Genomic DNA, 17672 nt, shown 5'->3' with positions numbered 1-17672 from the left:
CAGCACTAGTATAGCAATGAAAATTCTTTGGTTCACTTTGACCAATACAGAGCAATCAGCTGTTGCTACGGTCTGCCCTCCACATATTCAGATACACATTAAGTGTAATAATTCAGTCATGTGGGTTTAAGACACAAAACTATTGTCCCTTATTTCGCCTTCAGGAAGTTTGGCAACTCTAGTCACGTGTGAGTGAGTCATTGTGTGTTTTACAGGAAACAGTGGGACTTTTGAGAATATACATACGCACACAAGTAATTGTCTAATAGTAGACACATTTTTATAAGATTCATTCAGAATTTGGTGATGATATTCCCATGACCTTCCCTAACAACTTTTCTTCAACTGCAGTTGAAGACATTGAGAGCTGAAAGGGCATGCTTGAGAAATAGACAACCATGATTCAAAAAGAATCTGACTACAGGTTGTTTTGTTTAACTGACTCTATTTGGAACATAGACAACAAATACTCTTTCCCCAGTCACATAAAGAATTAAAATGTTAAAATCATATCAAAGGAAAAAAGTAGAAGTAGAAGGCATTAAAATAATTAGATAAAAAGCAAAGGGGGCAGCACGGCAGCACAGTGGTTTGCGGTCTTGCCTCACAACAAGAAAGTAGCGGGTCTTGGACCTGTGTGGGTTCTGTGTGGAGTTTGCATGTTCTCCTCTTGCCTGCGTGGGTCTCCTCCTGGTACTCCGGTTTCCCCCCAAAGACATGCATATTTGGGCTAACTGGTGACTCTAAATTGTCTGTAGGTGTGTGTAGTGTGAGTGGCTATCTGTCTCTGCTTGTTGGCCCTGCGATGGACTGGCAACCTGTCCAATGTCACCCAATGCCAGCTAGGATTGGCTCCAGCACCCCCCGTGACTCGGAAATGGATAAGCATATAAATGAATGAAAAAGCAAGGGAAGGATAAATCATATTTATATATAGGTTAATATAGCTTCCTGACATGGCCACTTTTGAATATGGAATATTATTTTTTTTGCACTTCATACAATGGGAGTAGGACTTTTGGTGAAGCACCATGCTTGTGAGTAGGCCTGACAGAGGCACAATGCCAGCTATGCGCTCTCAGTTGGTACACTAGACACATTCAAACCTGGAATCTGCACAGACAAGACAAAACTTGATTTACTGGCCATACCGCATGGCAGCAATAAAGTCAAAAAATAAAGTCAAGGTGCCGACACAAGGAAAATCCCTGCTGAATGATACAGAAACACTCATGCTCTGGAGCTTGCCATTGGCAGAGAGGGGAAATCTGAGGTTGTTCTCAGACGTCAATGGCCAAAACCACAGGGTTAGGCTATGCCATGGGGCAGACCATTTAGTTCTCCCAGCTGGCCTGGAAGTGGAGAAGGTCTGAAGCTGCTGGACAGAGATTGAATTGTGTGCCACTAATGAGTCAGAGAGTTTGTCACCTAAGGTAATTGTTTAGTAAATGTTTCTTAGTCTGTCTGGGAGGATTTTTATACTGTTTCATGGCCCTAAACCAGATCCAGGGCACACCAGGAATGTCTCAGTCCAAGCAACTGATTATTTTTATCACTTTTATCATACTACATTTCAAGCTCTTGCATTGCTGTCACTGCTGTAACCACACATGAGTTGCCCTTCACTGACTCTTGGGTCTGGAATCCATATTACTCACAAACATCTTTGTTCACTCATGCTTCCTCACCCTGTCGGCACCAGATGCTTGTTACAGCCACAGCATTTCAGGCCTGTCAGAGTGTGATATGGAAGTGCTCGTATTATATCACAAGATAAACCTTACTTCTCTCTGCTGTGCTCCAGGCTTATTTTTCATTTGTTCGTGTATTTGCTTTGGCTTCTTACTCTGTAAGACAGGGTTAGATACTTCTAGATACTACTAGATATCCTTTCAATATATTTTCTTCATTCATGTCATTCCATGCATCTGTCTGACACTGACTTTGATCAGGGCTAAGTATGGAACCAGTCAAGAACTACTTGTTCCTTGAAGCCACAGTAAACCTTACTTGATTATGTTATGGACTAAAGACTAAAGGTCTTGCTTTTAATTGCACAAGCACTACGATAAGCACAAGGTTAACTGTGTGGGTGTTTCTAAGCACATGTATTGTGGAATTTGCAGTATGACCAGAAGAAGGTGGCTAGAATGCTTGAGCAGTGCTTGATTATAGATCAAGGCTTGTCATGTTTTATTCTGCGTTATCACAAATACATAGTTATTCTGGGCCTTCTTTTTTTGCTGTGATCTGAATGACCTGTCAAATTTATGATACAGGGTAATGCATTTCAAGAATGAATTAGATTCTTGCGTTTGCTTTCCCCATTAACTAATTATCCTACAGGAAATGTGATCATAATCTCTAGAGACATGTACATGGCCAGATGTTTTTGCAGACTATGTCACAGTGACCTTTTCACATTAATACTAGTCTGAAATGATCTCACAACTTAGATTAGGATTAATTCTCAACATTAGAATCTCTGCTCAATGCTTCATGGAAACTAGAGATATTTGAAACCAAAAGGTGAATTCTGCATCCATACTGGTAGCTTGTCTAAAAACTGTTTCAATGCTTATGGTGGACAAGGAAACCAAGATGCTTGTGGTATTTGACAACTAAGACATTCTAAAAGGGACCTTTGACTGATTCCTTAATGAGGCAATGACTCAAAACCACCACTACATTGTTGAGCAACTGAAATCGTGATGCTCTTGAAGTGAAAGATAGTTTTTTTCCACTTGGAGTTGCATTTTACAGCCATTTAGAGGAAGTGTACTGTCATATGTCTACTTTTGACCAGAGCAATTCTTACTTGGTTGCTTTAAAATATTCATATGGAAGTCACAGAATTCAAATAAATCAGGCTTTTTATTAAATTCTATACATTTTCTTCATTCAGGATGGTTAGGGAACAGGCAATACATGTTTTGACGAAAATTATTATAACAAAAGATGACGCATAACACAAACACAGCAGCATTTAATTAAAAAATTAATTCAAAACATTTTTGAAGAAAATCCCCTAAAATTTGTGAAATGAGCACAAGAGTAGAGAACAGGACACATAATTGGATTACACTCTGCCACCTGCTCTCATGTGTCTCACTTAGCTGAATATACAACAAAAGCATCTGTGATCTGTGAAATAGAGACAGATCAATCGAGTGGCAAAAAAAAACAAAAAACCAAAACACAGAATTAAACAGAAATTAAGTATTTCTGTATATCACAACTCTTGAACCTGTTGTTGCTACACTTGTAGAAATTAAAACAAATCAATCATATTTTTGGCTGGAGACCCCTTTTAAAGATAGTGAATGCCAGTTTCTTACAGCCTGACTTCATCCAACCATAGAATGGCTGACCATGGAACCTTTGGGATACAGAACAATAAATTAAGTGGAAAAAACATCATCCTGATAAAGTACACAAGTTTTCTTCTGCTAATTGTTGCTCTTTGACCATTTTGCTCATTTCACAAAAACTCAGAATGCATGCATGTACAGATTGTTTTGTGCAAGCATTCTTGTGTTCCAGATCTCACGTTAACAGAAGTAGGTAAATCATATAGACATACAGTTGTGGTCAGAAGTTTACATACACTTATAAGCATGAATGTCTCATTAATTTTGGGCCATTCTTTTTCCAGGGTGGAAGGATTATACAATGTAGACTTTCAATGATTTTAAAAAACAAGAATTGGATGCACAAGTTTACATTTATTTTGATTTTCTCGAAAACACAAGGATGTATTAGGAATAACGAAGAAGGTCTACTTCCAAATTCTTTAAATTCTCCTCAAATCACCAGCTAGATTGGGAGATTTGGGTGTCCCAACAGGACAATGACCACAAAGCGCATCAAAACTGGTTTTGGAATGGATAAAGCAAGCAAATATTTAGCTTTTGGTATGGCAGTCACAAAGCCCCAACCTAAGCCCTATTGAACATTTGGGAACTAAACTTAAAAGCTCATGCCAGGAAAGCAAGCAATTTAAATCACCTCTACCAATTCAACTGAGAAGAGTGGTCAAATATCCAGCCAGAATTATGCCAGAAGCTTGTTGATGGCTACTAAAACTGTCTTTTTGAGGTGAATCTTGATAAGCAACATGAAGATCTACATTGTACAATCATTCCACGCTGAAAAAAGAACAGTTCAAATAAACCAAAGTTAATGACATGTACACCCTGATAAGTGTATGCAAACTTCTGACCACAACTGTACATGTCCATCAGAAACTTTAGCACATGCAGCACACAGACTGAATACACTTCGAAGTATTAACAGACAAAATGGAACACTGCAACTCTAACAACCACTGAAGGGCAAACCAAAAATCACACAAACACACACGCATTATTAGAGGGTGTTCAAGTTTTGCATGCCATATGTGTTGTACGGGGAGTCTCTTGACATTGATTCTCTGGTTTGTAGCCTTAGCCTTACATCAGTGAGAAACTTTATTTGCAGTAGTTATTGTTCTTCAATGTAAGTTAAAGAAAGAATACACAAAACAAGAAATGTAATGCTGGTCATATCAGAAAAAAAGAGGAAGAACTGACATTTTTTTTTAATTTTTACTCACTGATTTTTAAAAAGAAAAATCTATTTGAATGAATGGTGTGTTCGGTGATCAGTGAGTTTATGCCACATAGATATGAATTGTCCTCAACCTCATGATGGCTTCACACTGTGCATATTCCCCTTGTCCTGTGGGACAAAATACAGTATTACTTGACTCCACTAAACATCTAAAATAAAGATTGATTACAATTTTGAATCCCAAATCCTTGTTTTTTTTTTTTAATCTGAAGAAATAACTTGTCATTTATCACACTGCTGGCAAATCTGAGTTGTGCCTTTTCAACAGTGCAGAAAGACTAATTAGTGGACGCCACTCATTTTTACACATCATGCCTGTTGTATCGTCTTAGGTAAAGTAGAGGTATTTATTATCATTACTGCTGAAGGTACTGCATAGCTGTATACATTATTTTTAAGCAAGAAATACATCTCCATGGAGATGTGCAATAAAATCAAATCACAAATTTTTCGGCTGGAAACCCTTTTGAAGATAGTGGGTGCCAGTTTCTTACAGATTAACTTGATCCAACCACTGACCTTTGAACATTAAGGATAAATAACAATAAATAAAAATAAAAGTGGAAAAAATAACCCTATCATCCTGATAAGTTGATGAAGTTGTCCATCCTCTATGGGGTTGTTCCCTCACTCACTGTAACTGTGTTACATTATATTTAAGAAAATGAGTGGAAAGAGATGATAGATTAGTGTCAGAATTAATCTAAGTGAATGATATATTCATGGCTTTAGTGATACCTGTGTATGTGTGTGTGTGTTTTGTTTATTATCATTACAGGGTTGGAAAACTTAAACAAGTTTAAAAGGTTAATTAATCCAGTTAAAGATTTCGGTTAGGTATTTCATTGTGATGTTTCAGGCTGCAGTAAGACAAGGAAACACATAATGTAAGTGATAGTTCCCCACAAAATGCAAAGAATTTATGTGTATGTCTGTCTGTCTACTTTAGCTAAGCAACTCCAAGTATGTGACAGGCACTTTTCCTTTCTGGTTTCCTCTCTCTCCGATCAGCCAGTCAGAGTCCATCCCAGGAACTGTGTAGACTGTGATCAACTGCAACACAGAGACAGGGACTTTGGTTTATGTGTATAGCTAAAACAAAAACATCAGCTAGTTCTTCACAGACATACATAAACACTCTGTAATCACATATATTTATAATTGTTATGTTTGCACAAAATCCAAAATTTCTGATTGATTTGATGCCTTTATATCACGATTGACACTTTTTTGGCTGGAAATCCTTCTGAAGACAGCTAGTCCCAGTTTGTCATAGCTTGACTTCATTCAGCTATGAAATAGGTGACATTTGAAGCTTTGGGACACAGGCCAATAAATAAAAAAACGAAGTGGAAAAAAAATATCATCATCTTGGTAAGGTTGTTGCTTTACTTGTAACAATGTCTCCATGTTACTGCACACATTTTCAATATACCTAATACTTCATTATAAGTATGCGTGTTGAGAAGTGGAGGAGATTACTGGATAGTGGAATTTGCCTTGACTGGTTGGGTTGAGAGAGGGCGAGATGGTGGGGGACTTGTGCACTTGTAAATATTAGCAGAAGAGGTTAAAATGGGAAGTGAGTTGTAATGTGTAATGATAATGGTAGCTATTGCAGCAGCAGGTACTGAGCAGGAACATGTAGCAGAGATGATTCAGCGTCTGTAGGATGGGGACAGGAAGAGAGAGGACATGAGGGACAAAACAACTTCACACTGTGCATATTCCCCTTGTCCTGTGTTGAGACACAGGTGTCAAATGACAAATCTCTATTCACAGCGGCCCTACTAACAATCTAGTCAGAGACAAATGCAAGATTACAGAACGTGACATGCCTTTTTACACTAAAGACAGGCTGTGTGTGTGTATTGGGTGAATAGGGTTCATCCTGTTTTATTTAGGCAATCCCAGCTTCCATGGAAGGGGGGGAAACATTTCTCAATTTGACTGATCTTGAACTTTGAGCATGTTGGTTACGCAACACTGTGTGTGTGTTTGTGTGTGTGTGTGTGTGTGTGTATGTGGTGCACTCTCTCTTCCCGACACGCCAGATGTTTTCTACTTGTTGCTCTGACCTGTTCTGCGTAAATACAGGTCATGGTGACGCCTGAACAGCGAGAAGGCCCTTGAACCCTATCACTTCCCTACATTATCAATTCACCTTATTTTTCCAATTTCTTTTTTCCAAAGCAGAAATAGCAATTTCCATTGCTACTTGTGCTAAAAGCCCTAACTTTTAGCAACTTTCAGCTACTGCTTATACTTACTAGTGCATAAAACGCCTTGTTGTAACTCTGTTGTGATTTGAGGCTATATAAATAAATTTGATTTGTTTTGACTAGTTAGACTTACTGCTGCTCATCAGAGATGAATTTGTGTCATTTGCTCATTTACTTGCCACTGCTGCTGCATCTAAACTTTAAGGATTAGCTAAGCAAAGTCATAATTGATCACAGCACTGAGGCGCTGAGTGAAGGTAAATTTGGCCTAAATGATCAAACCTAAAATTAGCTGTTCTTCTTCCTGCTTTCCAAATATTTTCTGACCCCCTTCAACAATAGAGATTACAATTTCCCCACAAATCTCTGACTCCATTTCCTTTGAGTGGGTGGTGACCTGTAAGTGACCTGAAAAAAAAAAAAAAAAACCATCAAATGGAGGGTGACCAAGAGAGAAGTGACTCAACAGAAACATCAACTGATTGGATCATATCACCTGATGAGAATAGAGCAGTCCTGTCGACATCTCTCTGAATGGTTCAGTAGTTTTAGATTTTCTGACCAGCTCATTGAGCAGGGAACATTCAGCTGAACACTTTCCTTTCCTTTTTCATCCCAGTCTTACAACATGACCCCCTCAGATTTATTTTGATTCCTTTCAAAGAAGCTCTGTATAAAATAACTGTAAACCCAAATTTACCTCAAGGGGGACATGCATCAAAAATACATGCAGTATTTTTTAAGTTTGGATGAAAATCATCTTCACTTTCATCATTTTGAGAACTAGATATACCAGATGTCCAACCTTTTCACCTTTTGTCACACTTTCACTTGTGTCTTTATTAGCTGGGAGTAACGAAGAAAATGTGAATGAAGTGAAAAAAAAAGAAAAAAAAAGGGGGGAACCAAAATCTGGTAAAAAACATCTGCGCAAGTATAATGGCCTGAATGACAGCCTGATTCTACTGAGGAAGGAAGTCGCCGTTCTCCTCCGTCACAAAGGGGTTCTAACAAAGGACAAATGTTGCACTGAGTCTGATGACTCAGGACCTAGAGACTAAAAGAGTGGAATTAACTAACATGTATCAAAATTTATTGGACGCAAGCATGAGCCCACGTTCTCACCACCCGCATTATGCAAACACCAAATGAGGAAATATCTTTTGGAAAAATGGTGTTCATTGCTTGAGTAGATTTCCATTAGAAAATTACTGTACAAAGTATAACTAGTCTCATTGTGGGCAACTGATTACAGTCAGGTTTTTGGTCTGGAACCTTAAAGCCAAGAGCACTGAGCAAGAAAAACCATGAGCTTTAACACATTTAAATCCAGTTCTGAACCAGGGCTAACACTTTTTGTTTGCCAGACTAGTAACGCTCATTTTCATGTCAAGTTAGTGGAGTGGGCGCTGGGGCGCCCCTACTATCACGTCAACTTGCCGCTGAGAGTCATGTATACAGCCTGTATTCAAATAACATAAATAATATAATATATTCCTGTGTTTGTATTTTGGTGGGGTTCGGCGGTGGGGTTTGGGGTTGAGGGGCAGGGGGCATTTCTGGCTGAACACTGGCAATTGCTCAGAATCGGTACTTTAAATTCTGTTCAACTCCAAGTATAAGTTGCATGGGTAGTGGAAGCACCTACAGTTGCAAGAAAAAGTATGCAAACCCTTTGGAATTAACTGCATTTCTGCATAAATTGGTCATAAAATGGGATTTGATCTTCATCTAATTCACAACAATAGACAAAGTCTTCTTAATCTAACTACATGTTTTCATGTTTATATTGGACACAACATGCAAGTGCAGGGCAGTAAAAGCATGCAAACCCCTAGGCTAATAAATTCTCCAAGAGTTAATCAGAGTCAAGTCATCCAACCTGGATTCCAATCAATGTGATGAGATTGGAGGTGTTAGTTAAAGCTGCCTTGCCATATACACATATATACCAGTTTTGAGTTTGCCATTCTCAAGAGCCATTGCCAGAAGACCAATGATTAGGAATTGTTGACTTGCATGAAGCTAGAGATTGTTACTCAAGCATCTCTACAAGCCTTGATGTTCATCAGTCCAAGTTTAAGACAGACTGTTTATAAATGGAGAGGGTTCAGCACTGTTGCTACTTACAATGGGAGTGGCCATCCTGCAAAGATGACTGAATTGAAACAGTTTTGTAAGAAGGAATGGTCAGAATTTCCTCCTGATCATTGTGCAGGTCTGATCTGCAACTACAGATAAGACCTGCACAATGATCATTTGGTTGAGATTATTGCTGCCAAAGGAAGGTTAACGAGTTAGTATATCCAAAGGCTCCCATACTTCACCATGCACTGTGAATGTTTACATGTTGTGTTCAGTAAAAACATAAAAACATAATTGTTTTGTTTTGTTGTGGTATTAGTTTAATAAAACTTATTGTCTATTGCTATGACTTAAATGTGACATGCTGTGACATTTTATGACTAATATATGCAGAAATCCAGGTAATGCCAAGAGGTTCACATATTTTTCTTCCAAATGTACCTTTTGTTGCCCATGAAAAAGGAACAAAATGATGATCATAAGACAAACTAGCGCTACAAGGTCCACCCATGTCAAGTTACCAAACATTTGAATTGACTGACTGAAAGCAGTTTTTGCTAAAATGTAGTGGCTAAGACCTCACTTTATTATTAATGAGCAGCAATAGGTAGATAGTGAATTACTTCACTAGCTAATAAACTTTATGTGGGTGTATTTTTAGCACTATTAATAATGAATAAATGTTAAAAATTATACTGATTCTTACATCAACAGTGTGCCCCAGCACCAAAGACAACAAAAACATGGGAGAGAGAGATTTTCAAGCTGCTTTTGAAGATGAAAGGGAACCTGAGATAAATTAATGATTAGTGATTAATGTCAGGGATCATCGATAAATGAATAATTATTATTAATTAATGCATCCCTAAATTCCCGATACTTTGCTAAGTTCAAGTGCGCCAGAGAAATACCTCCATTGTACTTACAGAACACAATCAGTACCTAGTGGGCTAACAGCTGTTTCTCAAATAAGCCCACAATGCACTGTGGTTTCTTTTACAGACTTTTCTAAAACTCAAGATGCATTCATGATTAATAATTTTTCCCTGAAACAGACAGACACATTGACTCAGAGAATGGAAACCTCACCTCATCAGCTAGAAGGGAGAGCTCACTCGAATCAGCAGCATCGTAATCATACAGGACTTTGGCCTTCCGGGTTCCTGTAGCTGGTGCCTGAACTTCCTCAATTGTCAGTGTGTCTGTTTCCACGGTGTCAATGCCTTCTGCTGCAGGACCAGTAACAGCATTTGACGGAGTGGTATTCAGAGTAAAAGCATTGGGAAGCCTGAAGTAAAAGAGACATATGTGATGGTGTCAGAAAATACAGCATATACGCACGCACGCACACATGCACAGCAAGAGAGAGGTACTTTTTCTGTATGTTGACATACAGTGACAAAGCATTCCATTTTATTCCAAAGGTTCAGTGCACCACAGGAAGCCAAGTATATTATGAGAAAATTATTCTAAGGAAAAAAACAAGACTGGAGATTCAGCATAATTTTAGGTCTATGTGACTGCTGTCAGGCATTTGTGTAGGAGTGCTAGGTGTAAAATATTCCAGAAGGTGTGGAAATGAATAATTACATCTCATATCAGTGGTCTAAAAGTATTAATGTTGTTTGCAACAGTTTTTATTCAATGTACAAATTCTTCAAAAAATTAAATTAAATTTATACAACTGGATCATTCCAATGCTTTTTAAGTCCTCCTAATGCTATAAATTGCCACATCATGCCATAAAAAGTGACACTCCAGTTTACACCAGATAGAATTTACAAACATAACTGCCCTGAAATTTTACTGAAGTAATCAAGTGCTTCAGTTATTTAGTAGAAGCTTGACATAATTTGCATGTAATTTGGTGGAGGTAAACACACTAATGTACGCTCTTCTACAATAAGATGTTACATATATCAACATATCTGTTCTTCTGCCTTCACATTACTCCAAGGATTTAAATGAAAACTTCAATGCTTGCCATGTCTGACTTGAATAATATTGTTCCTTTGTTTGCTCTTGTTGTCAGTGGAGTGACGTTGGGCCAGAGACAGACATGGTTCTTTAAACCTCATGTGTACCAATGAAGACCTGATTCCACCAAAATATCAATAACTGACTTAAGATGCCCAAAATGAATGAACATTATGTCTGAATTTGCACCTGCACACGTTGAGCTCTCACCAGCTAAAGAAAACATCAAGAAAAACTAAACCTGAGCTTAATCACACTTTTCTAAATAATATCTGTTCCTGATTGGACATCATGCAATGATTTCAAGCATCAGAAAGCAAATATAGTTCAGAAAAGACAAAGTGTAAGACAAGCTGCTTCTGAGGACATTGCCACATTGTTTTAATGTTTATAACAAAAGCATATTGATACAAATTTCTAAAATGACTTATCTGAATATATATGAGAATCTATACTACTCACACCGTAATCTAATCGTAAAATTATCAAGTTGCCAATCGCACCTTTACCTTTCGATCATTTGCCTTATTTCATTGCATTTCTGCAAAATAACACCTTCCTTTGTGCATAAATTGTCCAAAATATCTTGGTAGGCCACCATACCATAAAGTAGGGTGGAATACCAAATCCATGCTCCCACATTTGTGGGAACAGTTTGGGGATGGCTCCTTCCTGTTCCAACAAGACTGTGCACCAGTGCACAAAGGAAGATCCATGAAGACATGGACGAGAGAGTTTGTTGTGGATGAGCGTGACTGGCCTGCACAGAGCCCTGACATTTGCTTGTGAGTGGCTTGCGCACAATGTTCTGGGGAATGTCCACCATGTGGCACCAACATCCATCAGCTTTATGTCATGTGGTAACATAATGTGGAGAATGCATGTCTATATTGTAATATTGAGGTTTGTCCACAGTGTTCAAGTTTTCCAGTATTGTGTAATTATTCTGAAAAGTGGGTTAAGTCCTGTGTGCCCAAATCAGAGTCATGATGTCAGACTTTCATGTCCTCTGTTCCTTCTTGCACATCTCATTTCTTCTACTTCCAAATTCTATGGAATTGTGTTCTTCCCACTGCCTCTGCTGTCTTTCCTTAATTTGGGGACTTCAGCATCCCCAAAAGTATAATGAAATTTGGAAATTTTGAAGCTTGTCAGGAAAGCTTGAAATTTCAATCAATGCCTTGCAAACAAACCCCTCCAACAATTTTAATTCATGCACTCAGTATCATCTGAAGACCCTAGAATCTTTTTCGTCATACCTGCTGCGACAATTTTGGATGTGTCACAATTAAAGAAGAAGTCATAGTTCAGAGTGCAACCCACTGGACAAAGGAAGTCAGCATTATTACTCACAGATAGTTTGATTTACATGATACTTATAGGATGTATTCTCCACGTTGTATGCGACCACATGACATAAAACTGATAGATGTTCTTTGGCGCCACATAGTGGACATTCCCCAGAACATTGTGCGCAAGCCACTCACAAGCAAATGTCAGGGCTCTGGGCAAGGCAGTCAAATTCATCCACAACAAACTCTCTCGTCCATGTCTTCATGGATCTTTCTTTGTGCATTGGTGCACAGTCATGTTGGAACAGGAAGAAGCCATCCCCAAACTGTTCCCACAAATGTGGGAGCATGGAATTGTCAAAAATCTCTTGGTATTCCACCCTACTAGATGGTATGGTATGGTATGGTGGCCTACCAAGATATTTTGGACAATTCCATGCACAATTCCATGTCCATAAAGACATGGATGAGAGAGTTTGGTGTGGATGAACTTGACTGGCCTGCACAGAGCCCTGACATTTGCTTGCAAGCCGCTTGCGCACAATGTTCGGGGGAATGTCCACCATGTGGCACCAAAGAACATCCATCAACTTTATGTCATGTGGTAGCATATCAAATCAAATCAGATCAGATTTATTTGCATAGTGCCAAATCATAACAAAGTTACATCAAGGCACTTTACATATAGAGCAGGTCTAGACCAAACTCTTTATAAATTTATTTAAAGAGACCCAACAGATCCCCCAATGAGCAAGCACTTGGCAACAGTGGCAAGGAAAAACTTCCTTTAAGAGGCAGAAACCAGGCTCAGGGGGGGCGGCCATCTGCCTCGACCGGTTGGGTGCATATAATGTGGAGAATGCATGTCTATATTGTAATATTGAGGTTTGTCCACAGTGTTCAAGTTTTCCAGTATTGTGTAATTATTCTGAAAAGTGGGTTAAGTCCTGTATGCGTCTGTATGAGTCCTGACCTCAACCTGATAGAAGACCTTTGGGATGAATTAGAGTGGAAACTGGGAGCCAGGCCTTCTCTTCCAACATCAGTGTCAAATAAGTTCCCATAAACACAATCCTAAACCTTGTGGAAAGCCTTGCCAGAGGAGTTGAAGTTGTTATAGCTGCAAAGGGTGGACCAACGTCCTATTAAACCCCGTGAATTTAGAATGGGATGTTACTTAAATTCATATGCCAGTCAAGACAGGCGAGCGAATACTTTCGGCAATATAGTGTATGTGAAACAAGAAGTTGGATGATGCTATGAGATGCAGCCACAGTGGTAAGTTGTTGAAGAGTGTGTATACTGACTCTGGAAACAGATGCCCCTGCAATACATTTTCTGCTCTGTCAACTATCACAACTTTCAATAGATGCATGTTGATCCAACAGCAACTGTAACTAACCAATCACCACTTATTTGATAATACCCTTAAATAAAAAATAAATAAATAAATAAATAAAAAAGATGTTTGCAATATGAAACTAACTTCCTGTTTCCAGTTGGTGGGGCTCTGAGTCAATATTGACCAATGCATGTGTTCAGGGCTCTTATTCTTATGTGTGCAAAATTTGGGGCCGACTGGACAATGTATCCTGCAATTTTGAGGTCTTCCTGTTTTATGGAGAAGCCTTGAGAACCTGCCGCATCTCCACCCCCAGCAGGTATGACAGATGAAAAGGATTTTGATGTCTTCTCATCTTCAAGGTCTTGAGAAGATATAACAGGGCTCCTCCACTGTTGAGTGCTCTGGCTCTAATTAAAGTACAATCAGCACAAAGTTGACAGAGTGACTTTTACTGTCTCACCTGCCCAACTCCTTCTGAAGTTCTTGCATATGAAGGTGACACTGCTTATAATAAGTTGCCTGGGCTTCCACAAACTCATGCAGACAGCGCAGGTGATTCACCTGGATGGAAGCAACGACATAACAGAACTAATTAGTCTTTAAAGCAAATCTCTTTGAGGAATAAGACCAATACAAACTAAGGCCTTTCTCTGCAACTATATTCAGGTGGAAAAGTTGACGAGGTATATTATGCATATATAGTGTGTGGTGTAAGGTGTGACTGAAGTTTTCAAACAACCCAAAGGTATACAGTTCAGGCCAAAGGTTTGGACACACTATCTCTTTTTAAATGAATGGGAAAGTGTGGCCAAACCTTTGGCCTGGACTGTATAAACTACAGTAGTTAGTGGAACGGATGGAAACAACTCACACACAAAAGGTAATAAGAGAGATTATTTAAAAAAAAAAAAAAAAAAAAAAAATTTTAAATGTTGATGTGGAAAGAAATGTGATATGAGCTGAAAGTAAAAAAAATTGTTGCTGACATACATGTGTACTACTGATGCCTTCCAAAAGGAGCCGTGTGACCTCTGCTTGCCGATCAAACTCTGTTTGTGCCATTCGCAGCTCTTGTTCAGCCTGAAAGAAGAGGAACAATGTAAGAAAAAGCCAGTGTTTCTACATGATGCAATTTGACAGACATATGTTAAAGAAAAAAAAAAACAAAACATATATATATATATATACACATTTGTGTTCAAAATAATAGCAGTCCAACATGAATAACCTGTTTTTGGTAGAAATTATATTACTGCATGGCAAATAATTTACCAGTTGCTGTAGTAGGGTCATAGAAAACCAACAGAGCCAACATTCATGATATGTATGCTCCTCAGTCTGTGTAATTGAATAATGAATTGAAGTTGCGTGTTCAAAAAAATAGCAGTGTGGAGTTCAATTAGTGAAGTCATTCAATCTGTGAAAAAACAGGTGTCAATCAGGTGGCCCTTATTTAAGGATGAAGCCAGCACATGTTGCTCATGCATTTCTCTCTGAAAACCTGAGAAAAATTGGTCGTTCCAGACATTGTTCAGAAGAAAAACGTACTTTGATTAAAATGTTGATTAATGAAGGGAAAACGTATAAAGAAGTGCAGAAAATGATGGGCTGCTCGGCTAAAATGATCTCCAATGCTTTAAAATGGAAAGCAAAACCAGAGAGACGTGGAAGAAAACGGAAGACTACCATTCGAATGGATCGAAGAATAGCCAGAATGGTGAAAACTCAGCCAATGATCAGCTCCAGGATGATCAAAGACAGTCTGAAGTTACCTGTGAGTACTGTGACAATTAGAAGACGCCTGTGTGAAGCTAATCTATCAGCAAGAAGCCCCCGCAAAGTCCCACTGTTAAAAAAAAGACATGTGCTGAAGAGGATACAATTTGCCAAAGAACACATTGGCTGGCCAAAAGAGAAATGGAGAAACATTTTGTGGACGGATGAGAGTAAGATTGTTCTCTTTGGGTCTAAGGGCCACAGACAGTTTGTCAGACGACCCCCAAACACTGAATTCAAGCCACAGTACACTCTGAAGACAGTGAAGCATGGTGGTGCAAGCATCATGAAATGGGGATGCTTCTCTTACTATGGTGTCGGGCCTATTTATCGCATACCAGGGATCATGGATCAGTTTGGATACATCAAAATACTTGAAGAGGTCATGTTGCCTTATGCTGAAGAGGAAATGCCCTTGAAATGGGTGTTTCAACAAGACAACAACCCCAAACACACCAGTAAGCGAGCAGCTTCTTGGTTCCAGACCAACAAAATTAAAGTCAAGGAGTGGCCAGCCCAATCCCCGGACCTTAATCCGATAGGAATTATGGAACGTTGTCAAATCATCCTGGGCTGGAATACCTGTTCACAGATGCCAGAAGTTGGTCGACTCCATGCAACACAGATATGAAGCGGTTCTCAGAAACAGTGGCTATACAACTAAATATTAGTTTAGTGATTCATAGGAATGCTGAATCCTGGATATTTTTCAGTTTATACAGTAAATATTTGAGTTTGTAAAGTAAAATGCAGACACTGCTATTTTTTTGAACAGCCCAATGTTCATTTTTCTTCATTTTCTGTAAAGTGAGTAAAGAATTTCTGCTTTTTTCTTCATGTTTTGATTTAGAATATAATGTGCAGTGTCCCCAATGCATGGAAATAAAAACCATTATAAGGATTTTGGGCTTTACTCAATTTTTTAAACAGACTGCAATTATTTTGAACACAACTGTATATATATATATGTGTGAATGTGCCAAATCAAAACACTTCCTTTTTGACATAGTCAAAAAAAAAAAAAAGGCTAATTTGAAGCTGAAGGTTAAATCAAAGTTCAGAACCAAAACATTGCTGCACTCACCTTTTCCACTTCTTCACTCCACAGCTGAGAGGATACAAATAAAGAGAAAAATCTTTGTTACAAGGAGTTCTCCTTCTGGTACCAAAACTCACTCCTAATCTTTGTAAATGTTTGAAAAGCATAGTCTGAACCTGGTCTCGGACATTTGGAGGCATCTGTATTGTCTTTAAATACTCAGATAAATCAGCCAGGACAATATGAACTGACTGCTGACATACTGGTATTAGTGTGTTAGTCAATAATGAAGAAGAATGGTTTGAGGTAATCTCTGTCCATCAGAGAGTAGCTGTTTCTTTTCATGATAAAACAAACAGTAAAATAAATAAATAAATAAAATAATAATAATAATACTAATAATAATAATAATAATAATAATAATAACAAAAAAATACAAATATATAAAAAACCCACCACCACCAACAGCTGCTCCTCTCTAATGCCCCTTTCTAGAGAGATAGTAAAAACAGCTGTGTGAGTCAATAAGAAGGTGATACTTTCGGCCTCTCTTCTGACTGACTGTTTACATGGCATGGATGAAGGAAGTAGCTGCTTTGTCTTTATAGAAGTCCTAAGAGCGTATTCATTATTTATTTATAAGCTCAGTTTTTTAACACAGGCTTTGCGCATTTCTCTGTGGACTGAGAATTTTATAATTTCAAAATAATAATTACAGATGTAAGTAAGATGTAAACAAACAAACAAAAAAAATCTCATATTCCTTAATCAATTACTCAATTCCCGTTTGGGATACGGTAGCATACAGATAATGGCATTTTTCCCCAATACAAAAAACTAAATTGTATATAGAATATTAAAGTATACACAGCCAGAATGCTCTGGGTTTGATTCCTGGTCCTGAGGCCTTTCTATGTGAAGTTTGTTATGTTGTGTTCCATTGCCTCAAGACAGTCCACAAGACAGTCCTGTGTAGTTTGATTGATGATTTGTGTAGGTGTGAGTGTGATTATGCATCTGAATGCTTTTTTGTCTCAAAATGCTTGTCTCTTTATGTCGACCCTACAATAGACAACCTGCCTTGGCTGAGATGCCCGCTAGGATAGACTCTAGCACCCTAGACCCTGATAGATAAGCGGTGGTAAATGAAATAAAAAGAAGAAAATGTAAGCTACTATGAAATGGAAACAAATTGTGTACTGGCTCATCTGTTCAGTTTATTTGCTCTCGAAACATAATGACCTCCACTTTTCAATTATCTAAACCCATCTCCGAAATATTGTGTGGATTGTAGGTTGTGAGGCTGATGCAAACCTTTTGAGGTG

General features: G+C 38.4%; 1 protein-coding gene across 5 annotated transcripts in view; it reads right to left on the bottom strand.

Annotated features, from left to right (window-relative positions):
- Positions 1-2855: 2855 nt before the first annotated feature.
- LOC115048679 (endophilin-B2) overlaps positions 2856-17672 on the bottom strand; it is a 30226-nt gene continuing 15409 nt past the window's right edge. For 2 of the 5 annotated variants that reach the window (XM_029510355.1, XM_029510357.1), the window contains 5 exons: positions 16393-16416; positions 14523-14612; positions 13993-14093; positions 10008-10206; positions 2856-5664 (listed from right to left, as the gene is read on the bottom strand). In XM_029510355.1, coding sequence (XP_029366215.1) covers positions 5557-5664; positions 10008-10206; positions 13993-14093; positions 14523-14612; positions 16393-16416 — 522 coding nt within the window. In that variant the 3' untranslated portion in view covers positions 2856-5556. Of the gene's footprint in view, positions 6277-10007; positions 10207-13160; positions 13179-13992; positions 14094-14522; positions 14613-16392; positions 16417-17672 lie in introns of all 5 variants that reach the window. The other 3 variants (XM_029510358.1, XM_029510356.1, XM_029510359.1) reach the window with 3 other exon arrangements.

The sequence above is a fragment of the Echeneis naucrates genome, chromosome 9 (assembly GCF_900963305.1).
Source record: "Echeneis naucrates chromosome 9, fEcheNa1.1, whole genome shotgun sequence".
NCBI classification, from domain to species: domain Eukaryota; kingdom Metazoa; phylum Chordata; class Actinopteri; order Carangiformes; family Echeneidae; genus Echeneis; species Echeneis naucrates.
The sequence above is the reverse complement of the archived record's forward strand: the minus strand, read 5'-3'. Positions and strand labels throughout refer to the sequence as shown.